The sequence below is a fragment of the Solea solea genome, chromosome 13, assembly GCF_958295425.1.
Source record: "Solea solea chromosome 13, fSolSol10.1, whole genome shotgun sequence".
Lineage (NCBI taxonomy): Eukaryota > Metazoa > Chordata > Actinopteri > Pleuronectiformes > Soleidae > Solea > Solea solea.
Window position 1 is genome coordinate 27734780 of NC_081146.1, and position 21826 is coordinate 27756605.

At 44.1% G+C, this 21826-nt stretch overlaps 1 protein-coding gene across 1 annotated transcript in view; it reads right to left on the reverse strand.

Moving 5' to 3' along the window:
- The window catches only part of gabbr1a (gamma-aminobutyric acid (GABA) B receptor, 1a), a 58316-nt gene that overhangs the window by 3788 nt on the left and 32702 nt on the right, over positions 1–21826 (reverse strand). The window contains exons 9-17 of the mRNA XM_058647832.1: positions 18026–18196; positions 17011–17112; positions 16743–16808; positions 16455–16646; positions 12037–12282; positions 10605–10668; positions 9119–9196; positions 3792–3942; positions 1980–2112 (exon numbers count right to left, since the gene is read on the reverse strand). Coding sequence (XP_058503815.1) covers positions 1980–2112; positions 3792–3942; positions 9119–9196; positions 10605–10668; positions 12037–12282; positions 16455–16646; positions 16743–16808; positions 17011–17112; positions 18026–18196 — 1203 coding nt within the window. The remainder of the gene's footprint in view (positions 1–1979; positions 2113–3791; positions 3943–9118; positions 9197–10604; positions 10669–12036; positions 12283–16454; positions 16647–16742; positions 16809–17010; positions 17113–18025; positions 18197–21826) is intronic.

The following is a 21826-nucleotide window of genomic DNA, read 5'->3' on the forward strand; positions in this document are numbered from 1 at the left end:
CGATCCAACGTCAGCCACTGACCCGGCGCCACTGACCGCGGCGTCAGCCACTGACCGCGGCGTCAGCCACTGGACTGAGTGCAGGTGATCAAATGATCACATGTTCGCCTGCTACAGGCAGCAACATCAAAAACTCTCTGAAATGTGGATTTGCTCAAAGAAATGTCCACAAATTCCCAGCTGGGCAGGACTTCCCTTTAACTGACAGCTGCAAGTGCAAAAGCATTAAAGAGTAAATAATGTGAGGTCCAGCAGCAGCAGCAGCAGCAGCAGCAGCAGCAGCAGCAGCAGCAGGAGCAGCAGCAGCAGCAGGAGGAGCAGCAGCAGCAGCAGCAGCAGCAGCAGCAGCAGCAGGAGCAGCAGCAGGAGCAGGAGCAGCAGCAGCAGGAGCAGCAGCAGCAGCAGCAGCAGGAGCAGCAGCAGCAGCAGCAGCAGGAGGAGCAGCAGGAGCAGCAGCAGCAGGAGCAGCAGCAGCAGCAGCAGCAGCAGGAGCAGCAGCAGCAGCAGGAGCAGCAGCAGCAGCAGCAGCAGGAGGAGCAGCAGCAGCAGCAGCAGCAGCAGCAGCAGCAGCAGCAGCAGCAGGAAAAGCAGCAGCAGCAGGAGCAGCAGCAGGAGCAGCAGCAGCAGCAGCAGCAGCAGGAGGAGCAGCAGCAGGAGCAGCAGGAGCAGCAGCAGCAGGAGGAGCAGCAGCAGCAGCAGCATAAATCACATACACTGAGTCCATTTGAATTTGAAAAGCAAAGAGCTGAACTTTAATGCACTGTTGCAACTTTTAAACGACTGAACCCACAATGACCTGAGGGCTGAACTGCTGAACTAGATTAGAGCACTTGGCCTTAATTCAAGTAATTACTTTTAAACCCCCAAATAAATACTTTCATTTTGTGCATTAGCACAATAACAATAACAATACACCTCACTGTATTCCAACCGCATGATTAAAGCTCAAATCTGAGTCTCTGTTAAAAAGGGAAATTCAAAATAAACATATTCTTCTTAATCGTTAGTCGCCACAGCAGATCATCTGCCTCCATCTTATTCCTCATGTCCTCTTTACTTACATCACTTGTCCTTATGTCCTCCTTTACAACATCCATGAACCTTCTCTGGGGTCTCCTTCTGTTCCTCCTGCCCAGCAGCTCCATCTCCAACATCATACATAATAGTAGGTCTCATTACTGTCTTGTAGACCTTCTCTGTCACTTTTGTCACACATCAACCCTGACACTCATCTCTTACTGACAAGGATTCTGTTTTGCTCCATCATCATTCTCTTGTCTCCAGTGCAGACCTCCACCCTCCAGGCTCTCGTCCACCAGGCCTCTACTCTCCTTACAGATCACAATATCAACCGCAAACAACAAAGTCCACGGAGATTCCGGTCTGACCTCGTCTGTCAACCTGTCCATCACCACTCTAAAAAAAAAGAAGAGCCTCAGAGCTGATGGTGGATGTAATCTCACCTTCACCTTGAACCCACATGTCATTCCAGAATAAAGTTTAGGGGCACGTGTGGTAAATAGATAATATGAGTCCTTCTGTCTGGGTCATACTTTGACTCCAGGATCCTCAACTACTTTGCAAATGCTTTGAATCAAGAGACTTCCAGCTTTCATAATCGTCCAGTTGCATCAGTGCTCTAAATATCAGCATATCTTTGTGGTTAGAAAAGGAACTTCAACATTTCTGTGAAGACTTTTATTTAATGTTCAATTTATTTGTTCTGTTTTGCTGTCCTTGCTTTTCTCTTTATATTTGTAAGTACACAGAGAAGTGATTCTGTGTTACTCTTTAATCTCATGAAAAACAGGTGGGTAATCCCAGATATTGACAAATCCAGTGGTGAAGCTGCTGCTGCTGATGCTGTGCATGTGTGTGTGTGCGTGTGTGTCTGTGTGTGCGTGTGTGTCTGTGCGTGTGTGTGCGCGTGTGTGTGTGAGAGTGTGTCTGCGTGTGTGTGTGTGTGTGTGTGCAGTTACCTGGCAGACGATGGGGAACTGTGACCTGTGGACGTGGTGTCCATCGATCCCCAGTGGGAAGACTGCAGCCAGAGCCATCATGCAGCCCACTGCAGTCATGTTGTTCAGGTAGGGCTGAGAGTTCTGAATGTAGCTGAAACAGTGACAGAGACAAAAACATGGGTTTTTAGACACTTCACTGTAGAATCATCTGTGTTCTGAAAACTCTCCTCAGTTATAGATCAGTCTGTTCAGAGACAGGTGACAGGTGACAGGTGAAAAACAGGTGCTAAAGAAGGCAAAAATGATATGAACCAGTCTAATCACGTTTTGTCTTCTGCGTTTACGACGACGCCTACAGGCCACACCCTTATTATGTTCTTTCAAGCAGAACTAATAGCTATTCCAAATTCTTCGTTCCTCGTGCTGCCGGGTTGCTAAACTCAGCATTTTGAATGAAAGTGGACTTCACAATAAAAGACATAGCAAATGTCTAATTCTTTATTTTATTGCTTTGTTCACAGTCCATCACATGAATCGCTCTGCTAGGGTCAATAAAGTTGTCTGGAGCTAAATCAGAATTTGACATTCAAAGTTTTGCTTTAACGAACCTTTTGTAAACCTGTGGGTTCATCGTTTCAGCTCTGATAATAAAATGCATTTTAGAATCTTTATTTGCTGATTGGCCAAGTTTCTCCACTATGAAAAACAATGTGTGTAAACTATGGCAGTCATTCATCTAATGAATGTTAATGACATACAGTAGAACAACTTCTTAATGAAGGTGTTTACAGTGGTTTTTAGAGATGAAATCTGATCTAGAACTGGGTCTTTGAGAGAGATACAGCAGCTTAAGCTGGAGGCTGAACAATCACAGATTCATGTACTCATACAAAGTCACTTGGACAGTATTGATGGATGTGAATGGGAGCTGAAGAATTTGCATTCACACCTAACCCTAACCCAGAGCTCAGTGTTTGTCTGAAAGTGGCTTTGGTGCCTAAAGGAAACCTGTTCACCAAAGTGGATTTTAGAATAATCAATGCTCTTTTTCATTATTGATTATAAATTGGCAATGAAACCCAGACCTGCACAGAAACAATATCCTGATTTATGAGGATAATCCACTGAGTGTGATGTCAGCAGCTGTAACAGGACAAGACAAATGGTTAGAAAGAAAGAAACACAATGGTTGTGTGTGGCTGTGACGTCACAGGCTTTTGTCCACTGTGCAAAAACATTCATTACTAAAATATTCTTTCATTTTGTGGAAGGTGATGTCATTTAGCTTCTCATAAGAAGCTAAATGACAGTCACGTGACCAATCACACGAGAGCAAACCGTCACATAACATGAGTTTTCCTACTGTGACTGTAAGAGAAATGACTGATTCATATTCTTATAGAGGGACTTGTCTGCCATAGCAGTTTATGGCCAGTAGGAGGTGCTGTATGGTGTTACTACAGTAGCAGATATCTGGATATCCAGAGATCACAAACTTCAGCTTCATCATCTGAAACATCATCGTGACACAAACACAGTATTTGAGATTATTGTCCTCGTCGACTGAAACCACCTTTACAACCTCAGCTGTTTCTAATCATCTGAACAACTGCAATAACTTTGTCTTCATGAATGAATCGTACAGTATAAATAAGACTGAACAATGAAGCACATGGAATCACTGTCATGTTAATAAATCCAGAAGATCATGAATAAGTAAAGTAAAACATATCCACAAAGACACAACATAGTTTTGTGCAACAGGCCTCAGGGCCACCGTAGAAAACAGCAAAACCAGAGAAACATATACAATCATGTAAGTGAACTTACCGGACGCTGCCGTTGTAGATGTTGAAGGTGAGACAGACGATGCCGAGTAAGATGCCAAGGCCAGCGAACACAGACACGGCTGCAAACAGCTTCTGAGACAAGAACCTGTACTCCTCAATCACCACGGTGCGATCAGCCGGAGGTCCAGCGCCTGAAGACACAGAGGACAGGATGTCTACCTCTGCAACTTTAATGTTTTTGTTCGTGTACTTTTTTTGAGGTTTCCATGAAGGGATTAGAGAAAAAAGAAATCTGAAAATAAGCTTCTCTCACTCTTATCGTAATGTTTGGTGGTTCTTTGTGCAGATATGAACAAATGAAGACCAAGAAACCCAGAAAACTGCTCTGGGTGTAATTCAACATGTTGCATACACAGTACAGTATATACTGTACCTGTTACACACACACACACACACTCACGCGCACACGCACACACACACACTCATGCACGTACGCGCACACACACACACACACACACACACACACACACACATCCAAAAACAGCTGTCACACAGACAAAACCGTTCAACCCTCTGCTCAACTCCACGATGAAGCCGTGTGTGTGCATGTGCGTGCGTGCGTGCGTGTGTGTGTGTGCATGTGCGTTTGTGTGTGTGTGCGCGTGTGTGTGTGTGCGTGCGTGCGTGTCAGAGGGTAAGCAGAGCAGCAGTGTCAGTGCAGCATGAAGCTGATGTGTCAGAAGTGTCAGAGTGTTTCCCCCTGGAGAGGCACAGAGTGTCAAGATGCCCATCATGCTCTGTTTAGCTTCTTGTCACTGCTGTCAATCATCTGACTGACGAAGAACAATATGAGAGGGATTCACCAAATTCACTAAAGACAGTTTCACAATCAGGCTGGAATCATTTGTTACTATGCTGCTTCTTTACATTACTTCCAAATCCTGATGAAAGGATGAATGAATAATGAATGGTTGTATTAGAAACACTGTAGCGAGCACTGACTGTGTGTCCATGTGCATCACCAGCTCAGATACATGTGTTATCTTGCTGTTATGTTATGTTACTAAGCCTTTTAAACTGGAAACTGTTGAAATCTTGTGGGTTCAGTGTTCTTATACTTATATAGCTGAATTGAAAATTATAAATACATTTAAGTTTTGATCAAAAATCAATTTTTTGATGATGTTTTGCTTTGATTTGATTGAAGTGTGTGGCATCTCTCAATGCAAGAACATTTTATTACACTAACAACACTGTCTGGGCTGAGGAGCCTTAATATCATCAGCTGTAATAAATGGTAAATAGTCTGTATTTATATCATCTCCACTCAAAGCTGCTTTAAAGATACACATTTATTTAATATCACACATCTTTCACACCCATTCCCATGCTGCCGGGCCTGACCTTAACTAAAGGAGAGCACAGAGTCTGCAGCTCAAATGTTCAATGTTAAATTAAAGTTCAATTCAAATCTAAAATGACGTATAATTACATAACATTTGACACAGTTGCCAGTTTAATGTTTAAATGTTTAAATCTCTGCCAAATCAAATCTGCAGATGACTGAAAAAGCAGATGATGGCTGTGGTGACCGCTACAGAAGAGGAAGCTGAAAGGAAAACTGGAACAAGACAAGAGGTCTAGAGGTGGAAGTATTCTCTACAGCTGAGCCGAGTGTTTCACGTGGTCTTTAAAGTCCTTTAAACTGCACGGCAGAGAACTTGTATTAAGTCTTGTTTGAACTGAGTTTAACAAAATAATCTGGGATGTTGTGTCTGTTCTCGGTTTGATGCTCCAGGCTACATTAGCAGCTATGATCACAACACACCTGAATGTTCAACGTTGGAGCTCCAGAGAGTGTTTGCAATAAAAGACTAAAGGTTTGTTGATGGAATGATTAACCTTTTTAAAAAACAACACTTATTCTCGCTTTTATGAATTCTGTATCCTTTTATTCATATTCCAGGTCCTTTCATCTGTAATTTGAGTTTTTTAATGTAATATTTTTTACTTTCATTTAATTGAATGTGATGCAGAGGGAACAGCATTGTATGCATCAAAGACATTTATAATTAGGGGTGAAGGTAGCGCAGGGATAGAGCGAGTCCTCGTTCAACTGGAAGGTTGTGGATTTGATTCCCGGCTCCACTAGTCTACATCCCGATGTGTCCTTGGGCAAGCTGTGACCAATGTGCTGACAGCATGTGAATGGATATGAAAGATGTGTGATAGAAAAAGTGCTTCACACAGGCGCTGTATGAATGTGTGAGTGAATGGGTGTGAATGGGTGAATGGCAAAAGTCGTGTAAAGCAGCTTTGAGTCATCAATACTAAAAAAGTGCTATAAATACAGACTATTTACCATTTAATATTATATGGGGCTGCACTAAAGGAATACTAAATATGGTATATTACAAATGTAATGTAATGTAATACGGTATATGATACTGGAGCAGTTAAAGCTGTGTGTGAGCGCGCGTGTGTGTGTACAAATGTATCAACCATTCATTCAGTCGATGCATTTGCACATTTATACCCTCCTCCGTCCCTGATAAGGGAATCAGGACAGGGTGTTGCCATGGAGACCCAGCTCTATAACAGTTGCCACAGCGATTAGAAGGAGAGCTGAGCTGAAATGGTTGTTAGAGTGACAGAGTGAAGCATGGAGATGCCTGGTAAACACACACAGGTAAACAAGTGGTGGAGTATGTATTCATACTCTCCCCGAGCAGGAAATAACTCAATGATAAGTGTCAATGAGAACATGTCAGATGGCGATGTCTTCAAAAAAAAAAAAAAAGTTCCAGCCTCAAGAGAGAAAAATGAAGTAAAGTAAGACTCCACAGTCTCCAGTCTCCACACGGCAGGTTTTAACACCAACAGAAAGCACAGAGCTGCAGCCTGACCCGGTGAAGGACGTTCAGCTCGTCTCTTTCTCGCTGTCAGTCAATTCTGACCTGGAAACTCCCTCCTCTGGGTTCACTTAAGCTTTGGCCACAGATTGTTTGGTTAAAAGCCTGAAAAAGTAGCTGCTCTCTGTGGATCGATGCAGCATGGAGGATTGATTGGTTGCACACTCTGTCCAGGCACAAGTGTGTCACCTCTCCAGGGACTGACAGTCCACAAAACAACCGCACACCTGGTCCTGGTTTTATAGGTTTTCACAACAAACTAGAATATGAGCAGCAACAGTTTGAGTGTTTGTTGTGGTTTGTGTTCCATGACTTTAAGCTTCACATAGCAGAGTTACACACAGATATCACTGGGAAACGTGAAATGTCACTGAATTCAATTGAAAGTTGCTGGATTTTTGTTTGACCTGTGATATACAGCTCATGGACACCATGGGGGTAAATTAAAGGCCATCAAAGGGCAAATCAATAAGCTTTAATCTCACACTCCACAGAGTCAAAACACTTTTAAAATAAGAGAGAACCCATCATACTTTTTATTCAATCTAGGCTGATGTAATTTACCAAAACATTTTTATGCTCAAATGTGACACATTTTGTAATAATCTCTGCAGATTAATCATTGAATGCTCCTTCAATAGTCTCCCCTGTCCAAAGTACAATAAATGAATTCACGTCAACGTTCCACCTTTGTTGCAAATGTTTAAGTTTCATATTCTTCCACAGATTAATTATGTCACTCCAAAAACATCTCTTATTCCTCAGATAAACAAAATAAACAAAGAAAAAGACCATTCATGTTCAAAGGGTAACTACACCCACTCTTCTGAGGACAACCAAGAGACATAGTCTTTCCAGCGAGTCCTGGGTCTTCCCCGGGACCTCATCCCGTCACCATGAGCCCACATTACTGATCTGTCTGTTGATCTCCCGCTCTATTCTTCCCTCACTCGTGAACAAGACCCAAGACCCTTTTCCAGTTTAGGACCATGGTCTCGGATTTGGAGGTGCTGATTCTCATCCCAATGTCCATGTGATGTTGCAGAGGCGTGTCAACAAGACAGTCCTACAACATCCAGAGCCTTAAGCAACTCCAGGCAGATCTCATCCACCCCCGGGCCCCTGCCACTGAGGAGCTTTTTAACCACCTCAGTAACCTCAGTCCCAGAGACAGGAGATCCCACCCCTCAGTCCCCAGACCCTGCTTTCTCAATTGAAGGCGTGTCAGTGGGATCTTTGAAGTACTCCCACCACCGTCCCACATGTCCCAAGTCAAGGTCAGCAGCCCCCCCATCTCCACTGTACAGTTTTCTCCTCCTGAGTCGCCGGATCGTTGACCAGAACCTCCTCGAAGCTGTCCAGAAATTGTTTTCCATGGTCTCACCAAACTCCTCCCATATCCGAGTTTCTGCCTTAGCGACCGCCAAAGCTACATGTCGCTTGGCCTGCTGGTATCTGTCATCTGCCTCTGGAGCCACACAGGCCAACTAGCATAAGAGCATCCCTTACAGCCGGAGTCCACCAACAGGTTCGGGTGTTACCACCACGACAGGCACCAACCGCCCTACAGCCACAGCTCCAGTCAGCCACCTCAACAATGGAGGCACCAAGCCCGGCCCATTCAGACTCAATGTGTCCCGCCTCCCTCAGGACGTGGTTGAAGTTCTGCCGGAGGCGGGAGTTGAAGGTCTTTCTGACAGGACTCCAGCAGACGTTCCCTTCAGGCGTCAGGTTTAGTTTGGGTTTGGACAAAAACTACACGTGTCGGGTTTGGTCAATATTCTCTCATGCTCGCTCGAGTTTGGACAGAAAGTGGAGCACAGAAATCTATCAATTGTCACTTTGTGTATAGAGACGTTCTATTTTGTTGTGTGTTTGTTATTGTTGTGTAGATTGTATGTCAGGAAAACAAGAAGGCTCATCTGGAGAGGTTTTATCCAGAGGACAATAACACACACATGTTTTTATATTCAAGCTACTTACACTTTGCAAAGATGATCACGTTATGGCCGTCATAAACAACCATCTACATATAAACCACGTTGTTGCATCAAAGTATTCTAAATGTTTATCTAGTAGCTAGCAGCTACTTCCATGAGGGCAGTGGGGGCTTTTAAAACTCCAGAGCTGGCCAATCAAAGCTGAGCTGCTGCCCCTGTTTGATTACTGTGCATTTTCTGTGCCAACAGTTTAACACAAGTTGACATTAAGAGTGTAGGCAGCTCATTTTGGGGCGAGTGTCAGCATCCAAATTGGTGGCTACATCCAAAACCAGCGGTTAAAGGAAAATCTGGCATAATTACATGTCATTAAGACAAAGCTAAATTAAGGCACACAGAGGAGGTTTAATGTCAAAGCACAAACATGTGGTTCTGTTGACTCACAGCATGACAAACAGGATGTGAACACAGACACAGGAAGCTGGCCGAGGACCATGTCATGAAATCCATCTTACCTATCCAGACATCATTTCCAAACCAGGAGAGGTTCTTCTGAGAGCTGTCGTAGTAACCAATCTTCTTATAACTGCCTCCTAGAGGTTTACGAAAGAAAGACACTTTAATTAGCATTAGCACTTATATCATTCATTTTGCCCCTGTTCATATTACATATATATATATACACACATATATATGTATATACTGTATGTATATATATATATATATACACACACACATATATACATATATGTGTGTATATATATATATATACACATATATATGTATATACTGTATGTATATATATATACACACACATATATACACATATATATGTGTATATACGTATAAATATATACACACATGTATATATATACACATATATGTGTATATATATACACATACATATATATACACACACATATATACATATATGTATATATATATACAGTATATACTGCCTATACTCTATACAGTATATATATACATACATACACAGTATATACATATACTGTATATATATACACATATATACAGTATATACTGCCTATACTCTATACAGTATATATATACATATATACACAGTATATACATATACTGTATATATATATATATATACATACACATATATACAGTATATACTGCCTATACTCTATACAGTATATATATACATATATACACAGTATATACATATACTGTATATATATATATACATATATACAGTATATACTGCCTATACTCTATACAGTATATATATACATATATACACAGTATATACATATACTGTATATATATATATATATACATATATACAGTATATACTGCCTATACTCTATACAGTATACATATATATATACACACAACAACATTAACCTATTTTCTGTAATGAATGTGCTTTCATAATAATAAATGTGTGGGTAAGCACAAAAATGGACAGATAAAAGGATTGGGGGATGGAAATGTGCATAAAGAAGGACAAACAAAGGGCAGAAGAAGAAGAAAGGAAAGAAAAAAATGGGTCTTATGTGGCAGTCTAGACCAAGAATACTGATGAGGTCCCACAGTGATTCAAGGATTCAAGTCAGGTCGTCTCATTGTGGACGTCAATTTACCTCGACACCACAACAGGAAATATGAGACGGAGTGTGAAATGGATCGAGGAGGCGGGATTATAGATTCTCATCCTTTAGGATGCCAAAGAGAACAGAGGTAGAAAAGAATCCTCAACCTTATTCTATGCAGAGAATTAGTTAAGTTAAGTAACAAATGGTGACAAATAGAATGCCATGAACAGCTTAAGACAAAGGCATGTGTCCAATTAGAGTGAAGCCGTGAATCAACAAGTTCCTGCATCAAGATCAAATACATGTGCAATTATAGGACAGTGAACTACACACACACACACACACACACACACACACACAACCAGAGCAGAGGTGTTAAAAAAGTGCAGAATGAGTGACACTCAGTGTTCAGAGCAGACACTGCAGGGTGTTTTTTTACCTTGCAGTTGTTCGATAAGAGTCATCGCCATCCTGGAACCCTGGGCATCAAACACCACGTGACCCTGAGACACAGACAGGAGGAAGTAATGATACTATAATTATACATGTTTGCATTCTTGACAAGAGCTCAATGTAGAAAAACCTAAATACAGCCTGTGACATTAGCTTAGCACAAAGACTGGAAACAGATGGAATTAGCCTGGCTCTCATTCACGGTACATGTACATGGTGGATGAAACAAGGAAACACTGCATTGTGGCGTTGCTGCTTCAGACGTTGAGGAATGTCTCCGAGCAACAGTGTGAGCATTGGCCACTACAACAGAGCTCTGAAAGGTTCTTGTGTCCTGTGTCCTGTGTCCTGTGTCTTGTGTCCTGTGTCTTGTGTCCTGTGTCTTGTGTCTTGTGTCTTGTGTCTTGTGTCCTGTGTCTTGAGTCTTGTGTCTTGTGTCCATCACTTTAACATCACAGACTGTTGCTGCATAATTGTCCATGAAAGAAACTCAGATAACCTCTGAAAGCAGCTAGCTCCGCCTAGTGAGTGGGCTGAGAGTTAAGAGAGTGAAGCAGTGAGGAGGTGTGGTCTGGTAATGACCACGCCTCCTCACTGCTTCACTCTCTTCCAGGGCCCAGGTGATGTTATGTGATGGATCTGAATAGATCAGTTTATTTTTGAGTCTGCTTCTGTGTTTTCTCTGCACTGATGTCTCACGTTTGCTCATTGTGTTAACTGTGGTTTCTCTTCTCTCGATAATATTGGAAACCTTACAGTCCTTGAGATTATGTATTTTGTGATTTGACACCCATGTGAAAGCGGCCCCTCAGCCAAATAACACTAGTTATTATGTGATGTCTTTATAGGGCCCTTTAGACTATGTTATCCACCCCTAATATCTTAACGGGGCCCTCAGGCTTGTCTGTGCCCCGGGGCCCCTCTGGCTCATAATCCATCCTAGGATGCAAGCATGGAGTAAAATGTGAATGCAGTAGCTGGTGTTTGAACAGAGACATTTGAATACTTTATACTATCCTGTGAACACTTGATCAATAAACAACATGATAACACGGGTTTACACTTCTAAAACAGTGGCTTTGTTGCCAGCTGTCCTAACTAACGTGTCACTGTGCAGCCTTGTATACTATTGTTTGAGCTTGAGTTTTCAGTCGGCGCAGCATGTGTGACCTCTCTGCTGCTACTAAAGTGAGCAGAACTTTTTAATTGAATAAAAATGGAATCTTTTTATACATGTGTTCATGTCACATTCTCATATTTTGCACCGCATTGTAGAGACTGGTTTTCATAAGTATTATAATCCATCAGCAATAATCACATCACTGTGGATCAAATCTATCTCCCTGTTTGGGAATGAGGCAGCAGAGACTTTCATCAAGGCGAGAAACGATCAGACGCAGTGGATTCCTCTCACTCACCGAAACACCTTCAAAGGAGCTTGTGTTGAGGGCTCTGTAGATCTCTGAGGTGATGTCATGGTTGTTATAATTGAAGTCTTCCAGACGCCGGCCCTTGGCCTTCAGAGGGGCCACCGTCTTATTGAGGGCCAGGGCCAGAGCCCACACTGCGTCGTAGGCTAGAGGAGCCTCCTGAAAGCCTCCAGTCTCCTCAGGGTTCTTTCCTCCCAGAAGAGACATCAAGGAGGCAATAAACTCTTGTGATGTCTAAAAGAAATAGAACAGAAATGACAGTGAAGCAGTGAAGTCAGACTCAGACCAACACAGTTCACACTGATGCTGTAACTTTGCTCCATGGTTAGTTTCTAACTTCACCCTGTTTCTACTACCAGATAATTCCATGTGTTCAGCACGACACACCTTCAGAGTTACAGCTAACAACAAAAACATGAAAACACACAGAGCTTCCTGGAATCACTCTGGATCCAAACAAAATAGAAAAGCTGAAAGTTAGTGAGTGGATTTTTGAACATTAGGTTGTAAGACAGACCCCGGGAGTAGAGTGGATTCAACGTTGTCAAATCAATGACATACTGTTCAAAACATGCATGTTAGTTACGTGTCCCAAACGCTCTCCCAGAACTACTTTTCTCGCCTCTGACCCAGGGTGAGATGAGGGCGGAGCCTCGTGCATCCACCACTTAACTTAATCTGAACGATGGCTTTAACCATTTGCACAATTATGGGGACACACAGGACAGCATCCAAAACCAGACCCTGTTTTCCAGGTGTGAGCCGTGGCCAGAGAAAACACCACACAGGTAAAAGCAATCATCACCTCTCTCATGCCCACACAAGCACAACTCGTCTTCAAACTGGTGAGAGTCCTTAAGAGGACCACAGAGAACACAACACCTGACCCTGACTACATCAGTCCTGAAGGGCGAGCTGAGTACACAGGGGTCAGAAGGTCGAATGACAGGAGAGACAGAGACAAAGAGACGGTTTAAGATCAAAGAAAAGCATTCAATGACTGGAAGCTGCAAAGCATAAGTGAGGGTCAGCTGAATCATAAAGACATTCAGAATCATAAAGACATTCAGAATCATAAAGACATTCTGAATCATAAAGACATTCTGAATCAAATAATCCCTATTATTCTCCCATTAAATCATGACCTTTATTAGAGGTTCACGAAGCGTGGACTAACATTGATGAAGGTCATACACGCTTCACTGAAGCAATGACACGTGCTCTAATTCTCTGCAGTGGGAAAAACGTGAGGATGATTTTATTTTGACAATGATGAAGAAAGAGAAGCAATAACTATAATGAGATGAATGACATGAACCAAGAATGACATAAGTATATGTTTCTATTCTCTATAAAACTAGTGCTGGAATTAAAGGTAATGGCTGGGTTCAAAAGAGGAGATAAAACAAAGAAATAAAAGGCATTCATATTCATGGTGCATGAATGAGCCTGCTTAATCTTTCTGTCAACCAACAAACTCTTTACCTAAACTAATGCAATCCATGGAAGACTTGAGGCAATTATCAGGAAACACAAGCGCTTAAATACAATTACAACTCACCAGCACAGATTACAACATACAGTATGTGTGAGTTATAATAGCAAAGGATCTCACGGAACCACTAGAACCAAATGACTCAGCAAACCAATCAAGGAAGATAAAGTGAAATGGTAGAAAAGAGTCCAGGATAGATTCAATTCAAATGAATATCCAGAAAAAACCCAGCAACAATTTAAAGAATGGGACAACATCTTGTCCAGATGCATATGGAATTAGATTAAAGACTCTACAATTGACTAAAGGCAAAGGGGGGCGGGGCCTTCCCTCTCTCAGGGATTACTATTGGGCAGTACAATTAAGGCCAATGATATGCTGGTGTAATCCCTCATATGACGCTCAGTGGAAAAGTATTGAAGAACAATTATAGCAGAGATCAGTCTGCAGACCTGATCTAAACTGTCCAAAAAGTTGACTTTTAACATTTGGAAAACACGTAGAATCCTTCAGTGATGATGTCAGTAATAAGATCAAGTCTAAGACTGAATCAAGTCCACAAACATAGGCTGAGGTATAATCTCAGGCCTGTATATATAATATATAATATATAATATATATAAGGGCTTATAAACATGAAAACACCACGGGAAATGGAATAGATATAACAATATGAGCAAATCAATGGAAATAGAATAGAATAGAATAGCCTTTATTGTCGTTATTTTGTGGACAACGAAATTTGGGTGCCACTCCCTTGGTGCAAAATACAAATATATAAATAACAATTTTAAAAGAGAAATAAAAATATTAACAATAAGATAAGAATAAGAAATGTTATTTGCATTTTTCCAGAAACTATGACTATGTATACATTAACGTGAGATAACAAAATATAGCAGCAGATAACAAAATATAGCAGCAAGATAACAAATATAGCAGCAGAGAGAAGTGATTGTCCTGTTTTTGTGTAAACAAAGTGACTGAGCATCAGATTATTGCACTAGCATCAGATTATTGCACTATAAAAAAAATTGCTTTTGTTTATTTATTCAGTTCTGTGATGGCTCTGGGAAAGAAGCTATCCCTGAGCCTGTTTGTCCTGGTTCTGTGGGATCTGTACCGCCTGCCCGAGGGTAACAGGTGGAACAGGTAGTTAGCTGGGTGGAAGGAGTCCTTGATGATGTTTCCAGCTCTGCTTCGGTAGCGAGAGCTGGCAATAGTCTCCAGGTTAGGCAGAGAGCACCCCGTGATCCTCTGGGCTGTGTTTATGATCCTCTGTAGCGCTCTCCTGTCTGCTGCAGAGCACCCTGCGAACCACGCTGTAATGCAGTACGTCAGGATGCTCTCAATGGTGGCGTTGTAGAAGGTTACAAGCAGCCTCTCCTCCAGGTTGTTTCTCCTGAGCACTCTCAGGAAGTGGAGACGCTGCTGGGCCTTCTTTACCACCGCCGTGGTGTTGACAGACCAGGAGAGGTTGTCAGATATCTGCACGCCCAGAAACCTGATGGAGTGGACTCTTTCCACTAAGTCCCCATTTATGTGCAGTGGGGTCGGGGCTGCTCTGCCCTTTCTGAAGTCCAGTATTATTTCTTTTGTTTTTGTGGTGTTCAGTTTGAGGTTATTAACTGAACACCACGCTGTTAGTCTGTTGACCTCATCTCTGTAGTCAGACTCGTCACCATCTGAAATGAGCCCGACTACGGTGGTATCATCCGCAAACTTTATGATGCTGTTAGAGAGATGGGTCGGGGAGCAGTCGTGTGTGTAGAGAGTAAAGAGGAGGGGGCTCAATACACATCCTTGTGGGGAGCCGGTGCTGAGTGTGATGGTGCTGGAGAGGTGTGGACCAAGTCTGACTGACTGAGGACGATCTGACAGGAAGTCCTTAATCCAAAGGCAGGTTTGGTTGGAGAGACCCAGGTGTGAGAGCTTCTGCACCAGGATCTCCGGTAGGATGTGGTTGAAGGCTGAGCTGAAGTCCAGGAAGAGCATTCTGACATAGCTCCCCCGGTGCTCCAGGTGACTCAGCACGGCGTGGAGCGCTATAGTGATAGCGTCCTCCGTGGATCGGTTTGCCCTGTAGGCAAACTGGTGTGGGTCTAATGTGGGAGACAGACAGGCCCTGATGTGCTGGGAGACCAGCCTCTCAAAGCACTTCATGACTAAAGGCGTAAGTGCAACAGGTCTGTAGTCGTTGAGGCTGTGCACTGCTGTCTTCTTGGGAACGGGAATTAATGTGGAAGTTTTGAGGCAGGGTGGGATGATGGCCTGCGCCAGGGACAGGTTGAATATGTTTGTGAAGACTCCAGTCAGTTGGTCGGCACAAGCTTTGAGTACCTTGCCGGGTATTCCATCGGGGCCAGCCGCCTTCCTGGGGTTCACAGTCCTCAGCACATGTCTCACTTCATGCTCCTGAAGTGTCATCATGCCAGTGCTGGGGAGGGGTGGGGGTGCTGTGGCTGCTGAGGCTGCTGAGGGCCTGTCTGTCTCAAAGCGGGCAAAGAAGCTGTTTAGTTCCTCTGCCAGCGAGGCATCAGTCCTAGCAGTCGCCTGGTTACTGCTTCTATAGTTTGTAATGTGATTTATTCCCTGTATGTATGAGCTCAGAGAGTTGGAGGGAATTTGGTTGGAAAAGCATAAGATAAGATATTTGATTACAGCATCCCAAAAATCTCACTATGATGGTAACGCCATGGAAATACAAAACAAACCATTATCATATTGTTGGGACTGTCATGTTATTAAAACTTATTGGAAGTGAAAACATACGACAATAAAAGACCTTTTTGAAAGGAAGTTGCCTCTGGAATGCAAAATGTAACTTTGTGGACTCACGTGTGAAGGATGGACAAAGAAAGAGACACATGTCATCACTACAGTCATGGAAGTGTGTTTTCTGTGTTCCCACCATGTTGGACACGCCGCGGACAGTCTCCGGGTTCAGCATAACAATCTCAGTGGTCACGTGTCCCTCCACAGCCTCCGTCATGTTCTCCACTGTACAGTTGATGGCCGGGTCTTTGATCTTGAACCAGTTGTCAGCGTACCAGCCAATCAGGAACCAGACGTACTTTTTCCCATAGAGCTTCTCCTTGAACACCTGCGACAAGAAGAGAACGGGAGAGGAGACTCAGCAGCAGCAGCTCGTTACAGAGCTCAGTTTTCAGGGATCAATCGAGCTGCACGTGCGACTCACCTCACAAAACACCTTCCTGGCTTCAGTCTCATAAAAGAGTCCCACAATGATCCTTGCATCCTGACGCTGTGTCAAAACATGAAAACAAGGGTCCATCAGTAACAACACAATCACTCCTCCATAGCACAGCATGGTAAAGCACCTGCTGTTCACATATGGCTGTTCACGAGCTCCTCATTACAACGCTGCATTCATTTCACCTCTCTGCTAATGGCAGCGTGTGCAGCTGTGAGCTGGAGGAGAAAGAGAGGATTTTTAATCAAAGCACCTTGAGGTTCTTGACAGCGACAGCCGGGTCGGTGAGGAAACTCTGGCGAACACTGATCTCGATTCCTGCCTCCTTCGTCCTCTCTTCCAGATCGTCCAGAGTCTGCAAGATGAAAGGGAAGGACAAGGGAGACAGACGGGGAGAAAAGGGGGGAGGTTAGAGAAGCACAGAGTGGTGGCAGCGTGAGATTATAAAAAAACAGTCTGCAAAAACCATATGTGTGTGTGTGTGTGTGTCTGAAGTGCATATTAGAAATGTCCAGCAGAGGTCAGACAGTGTGGAGCTGAACCATTAACAACGACTACAACATGGTAGATGGTACATTTTTACACAAAGAACACTGAACTGAAAAGACAGCATCATTAACCTCCATCACAGGAACTAAACAAAGTGTCACGGTATCAACTGCAGTGGTAATAATCAATAATCAATCAATAATTCTCACACACAATATTTCAACAAATGACTTCAAAACAATCTCCATCAATCGCCAGGACAGCTGCCCTGAAGGTGCACGGCCTCGCCGGCTCCTGCAGCTGCTACCATACACACACACACACACACACACACACACTCACGCACACACGCGCACACACACACGCGCGCACACACAGACGCGCACGCACACACACACACACCCATACACACACACACACAGAGAGAGAGAGAGTCTCTTCTGACAGGAAACTGTGTTCCAAACTGAATTATTAAAAAAGTGTGCTTAAACATTAGGTTTAAAATCATGTAAAATGAAAGTTAAATTACATGTCAAACGCCTTGTTTAACAAACATTTACTGCCCCCCCGACATCTTCACATGGACTGTGAGAGGAGAAACACACACACACACACACACAAGGATTCAAACTGGTATCCTTCATGCTGTGAGGTAAAAGTGCAAGCCACTACACCACTGATTACCCAAAAGAAAGACAGATTAAATGAAATGAGGAATAATAAATGTTTGGTGGTAAAACAAAGGTTGAACTGGAGGAACGAGTGTGACGTTTACTGACTGATGTAAACACTTCGGTGGTTTGTTGGATGGTTGCAATGCGAGTCCACTTCCACTTCTGGAAGAGCTGCACCCTGGTGGGGTTGTGGAGGGTGGCTGACGGGTGTGTGCGGAAGAAGGTGGGGAAACGCTGGCGATTGGATAAAGCCGGAGAGCTGGAGCCATAGGACAGCTGTGAAGCACAAAGACACAGAGAGTTAAAGACGGACAACAAAGAGGTCTGCAGGTTCCAGGGATCTGGAGGAAACACATCTCAACCTCTGTAAAGAGCCTTCTTTGATGCTTCAAACTGCTTCAAACAGCAAATTAAAGACAAAAGCAGCAAAAAGGTGGAGAACCAGAGCGACTATCCCTGTGCTCATCCTCTCCCACTCTCCTTTTACTCCCTCTCTTACTCTTGAGGACTGTCAATAAACTCCATCATCCTAACCCTAACCCTATATACACAGGATTGACCAAGAATATAATGCCATGAAAGTCAGGTGACATGTTCTACTATAACATTATTAATCATTGTCGCTGCAGTGATTATCAGCTTCTTTTATAATGTGAATTCTCACGGCTCAGTCAGTGCCCATAAAACATACACCTGCAGTGGAGACACAGGCTAAGATGTGAGTTCACAGCAGCCGGAGGACGGACGCTGGACAACTGGAGACAAAAGCCTGGACACGTCTCCTTTAAGATGAGACAGCAGCTCAGAGGTGATCAGAGGCCGGACGAGAGAGAGAGGAAGGACAACTGAACAGGGCAATCCAAGGAGGAGATAGGACAGGAAGTCAAACTTACAAACCTACAAAATAAAACAGGAACAAGGAACACATACCCACAAAAAACTAAAGGTTAAAGATCCTGTAAATACAGGATACAAAATATTACCTCGGACTTTGTCAATTTGAGTGTTAAAAATATTCACTAAGTGTTTTTAAAAGTTTGGTTTGTACAGAATATTAACGTAAACTCACCGTCACATGAGAAATGACATTTTCACCACTTTATAAACAGTTTAGCGTCTCTCTCCCTCGTCCAGCAACAGTTAGAGTCTGCTCTTCTTACTCTTGTTCTTCTCTACTTCATTTCCTCATTTGAATCATCTTTCTTATTGTGAACGGGAGAGTTTAGAGTTTTAGGTGCAGAGAGAATCTAGATGGACTTGAGCTAACGATGGCTCCAGTGACCATGTCATGTGAGGAGGTCCAAGTACAGACCATCGTTTTACTATGAATGGGATTGCAGGCGTGTGCGTGTACACACACACACACACACACACACACACACACACGACTGGTTGACTGAGTGTGTTGATGTTGTCGTTGATCACTACTGCAGACTGACATTAGCATTAGCATTAGCATTGACACGTTAGCAAATGTAACCAACACAAATCTGTGAAACAAAGACGTCAGTAGAACTTAAATGTCCTCGTTCTGGTTTAATAAACTCAGGCAGAACCTCACGTGGCCCCTGATGGCTGTGCTCACAGTGAGTGAATGGCTATGAAAGTGCGGTGGTGTAGCGGTGGTGTAGCGTAGGTGTAGCGTGATGTAGCGGTGGTGTAGCGGTGGTGTAGCGGTGGTGTAGCGGTGGTGTAGCAGTGGTGTAGCGGTGGTGTAGCAGTGGTGTAGCGGTGGTGTAGCGGTGGTGTAGCGGTGGTGTAGCAGTGGTGTAGCAGTGGTGTAGCGGTGGTGTAGCGGTGATGTAGCAGTGGTGTAGCAGGGGTGTAGCAGTGATGTAGCAGTGGTGTAGCAGGGGTGTAGCGGTGGTGTATCGGTGGTGTAGCCGTGGTGTAGCCGTGGTGTAGCGGTGGTGTAGCAGTGATGTAGCAGTGGTGTAGCCGTGGTGTAGCGGTGGTGTAGCGGTGGTGTAGCGGTGATGTAGCGGTGATGTAGCGGTGGTGTATCGGTGGTGTAGCCGTGGTGTAGCAGGGGTGTAGCAGGGGTGTAGCGGTGGTGTATCGGTGGTGTAGCCGTGGTGTAGCCGTGGTGTAGCCGTGGTGTAGCGGTGGTGTAGCAGTGATGTAGCAGTGGTGTAGCAGGGGTGTAGCGGTGGTGTATCGGTGGTGTAGCCGTGGTGTAGCCGTGGTGTAGCCGTGGTGTAGCGGTGGTGTAGCGGTGGTGTAGCGGTGGTGTAGCAGTGGTGTAGCAGTGGTGTAGCGGTGGTGTAGCGGTGATGTAGCAGTGGTGTAGCAGGGGTGTAGCAGTGATGTAGCAGTGGTGTAGCAGGGGTGTAGCGGTGGTGTATCGGTGGTGTAGCCGTGGTGTAGCGGTGGTGTAGCGGTGGTGTAGCGGTGATGTAGCGGTGATGTAGCGGTGGTGTATCGGTGGTGTAGCCGTGGTGTAGCAGGGGTGTAGCAGGGGTGTAGCGGTGGTGTAGCGGTGGTGTAGCAGTGGTGTAGCAGTGGTGTAGCGGTGGTGTAGCTGTGGTGTAGCCGTGGTGTAGCGGTGGTGTAGCAGTGGTGTAGCGGTGGTGTAGCAGTGGTGTAGCAGTGGTGTAGCTGTGGTGTAGCGGTGGTGTAGCAGTGGTGTAGCCGTGGTGTAGCGGTGGTGTAGCTGTGGTGTAGCGGTGGTGTAGCAGGGGTGTAGCAGGGGTGTAGCAGCAGATCCATGTGCAGCCATGGCTTACAGTGCTTTTACAAAAGAAGACCACATTAAGATCTCCTTCCTGATCAGCATCCAGACATGGTGCTTGCTTTTGCCTCCTGAAGACACAGCGCATACAGAAATAAGTGAGTGTGGAGGTTGGGCTGTTGTAGTAAGAAGAGACAGATCTTTGTGTGAGAGGAGATCTGACTGCTCACGATGAAGGAGCAAGGCGAAAAATGAAGAGTGGGAGGGGAAGACAGAAGATATGGAAGGAGAGAAGGAAGGAAATAGAGATGAAGGGAGGTGGAAAGAAGGCTGAACTAGAGCAGGCCACCTTCAGGGAGTGGCATCAGACAGAGAAAAGACATTTTAATGAAGAGAATAAAGAAAGAATGATTGACACAGAGAGAACGAGCAGAGCTAGGACTGTCTGTTCCTGATGACTAATCTCTAGATAAAACTTCACTTACAGGAGAGAGAACTCTGAGTGACAGCCAAACAGATCAAGGGAATTCAATCAACAAAATGGAGGCAGAACTAATGAAAAAATCTGATCTCTTGCTGATTTATGGATCTGCATGTTTATTATAAAGTACTGGTGTTCATGTTGTCCTCTGCTGTAGTACAGCTGTCGGGGCAGTACTGTGAAACTGCCTTCATCACTAATTAAAGGTGCTTTGTGAAGTATTTTAAAATCAATGAACAGCTTCAGCATTGATCTGGGGAACTTGTGTAATTACCATAAGCACTAAAGTTCATCATTTTGATGAATGTCAACAACATAGTGCAATTCACAGGGACTGAGAAGTCTTCGTGAATCCATGCAGCACAGAGAGCTGAAAACTGTCCGTTTCTTATCAGCTCATGCACAAAAACTAAACCATGCAGCAATGTCTATTTAACTTTGAGTTAGTTTTCTGGCGTCTCTGTGCTGGACGATCAGTGAGTGAGTCAAATAAGTGTAAAGCTTGAGTCTGTCATTTGGTTCTAAAACACTTTTCACCACCACCTTCAGGGTCTGTTGGGAACGTCTGGTGGAGTCCCGTCAGAAAGAGTCTCAACTCCCACCTCAGGCAGAACTTGGACCACGTCCCGAGGGAGGCGGGACACATTGAGTCTGAATGGGCCGTGCTGGGAGGCGGCTGACTGGAGCTGTGGCTGTAAGGCGGTTGGTGCCTGTCGTGGTGGTAATCCCTGAACCCGTTGGTGGACTCCAGGGG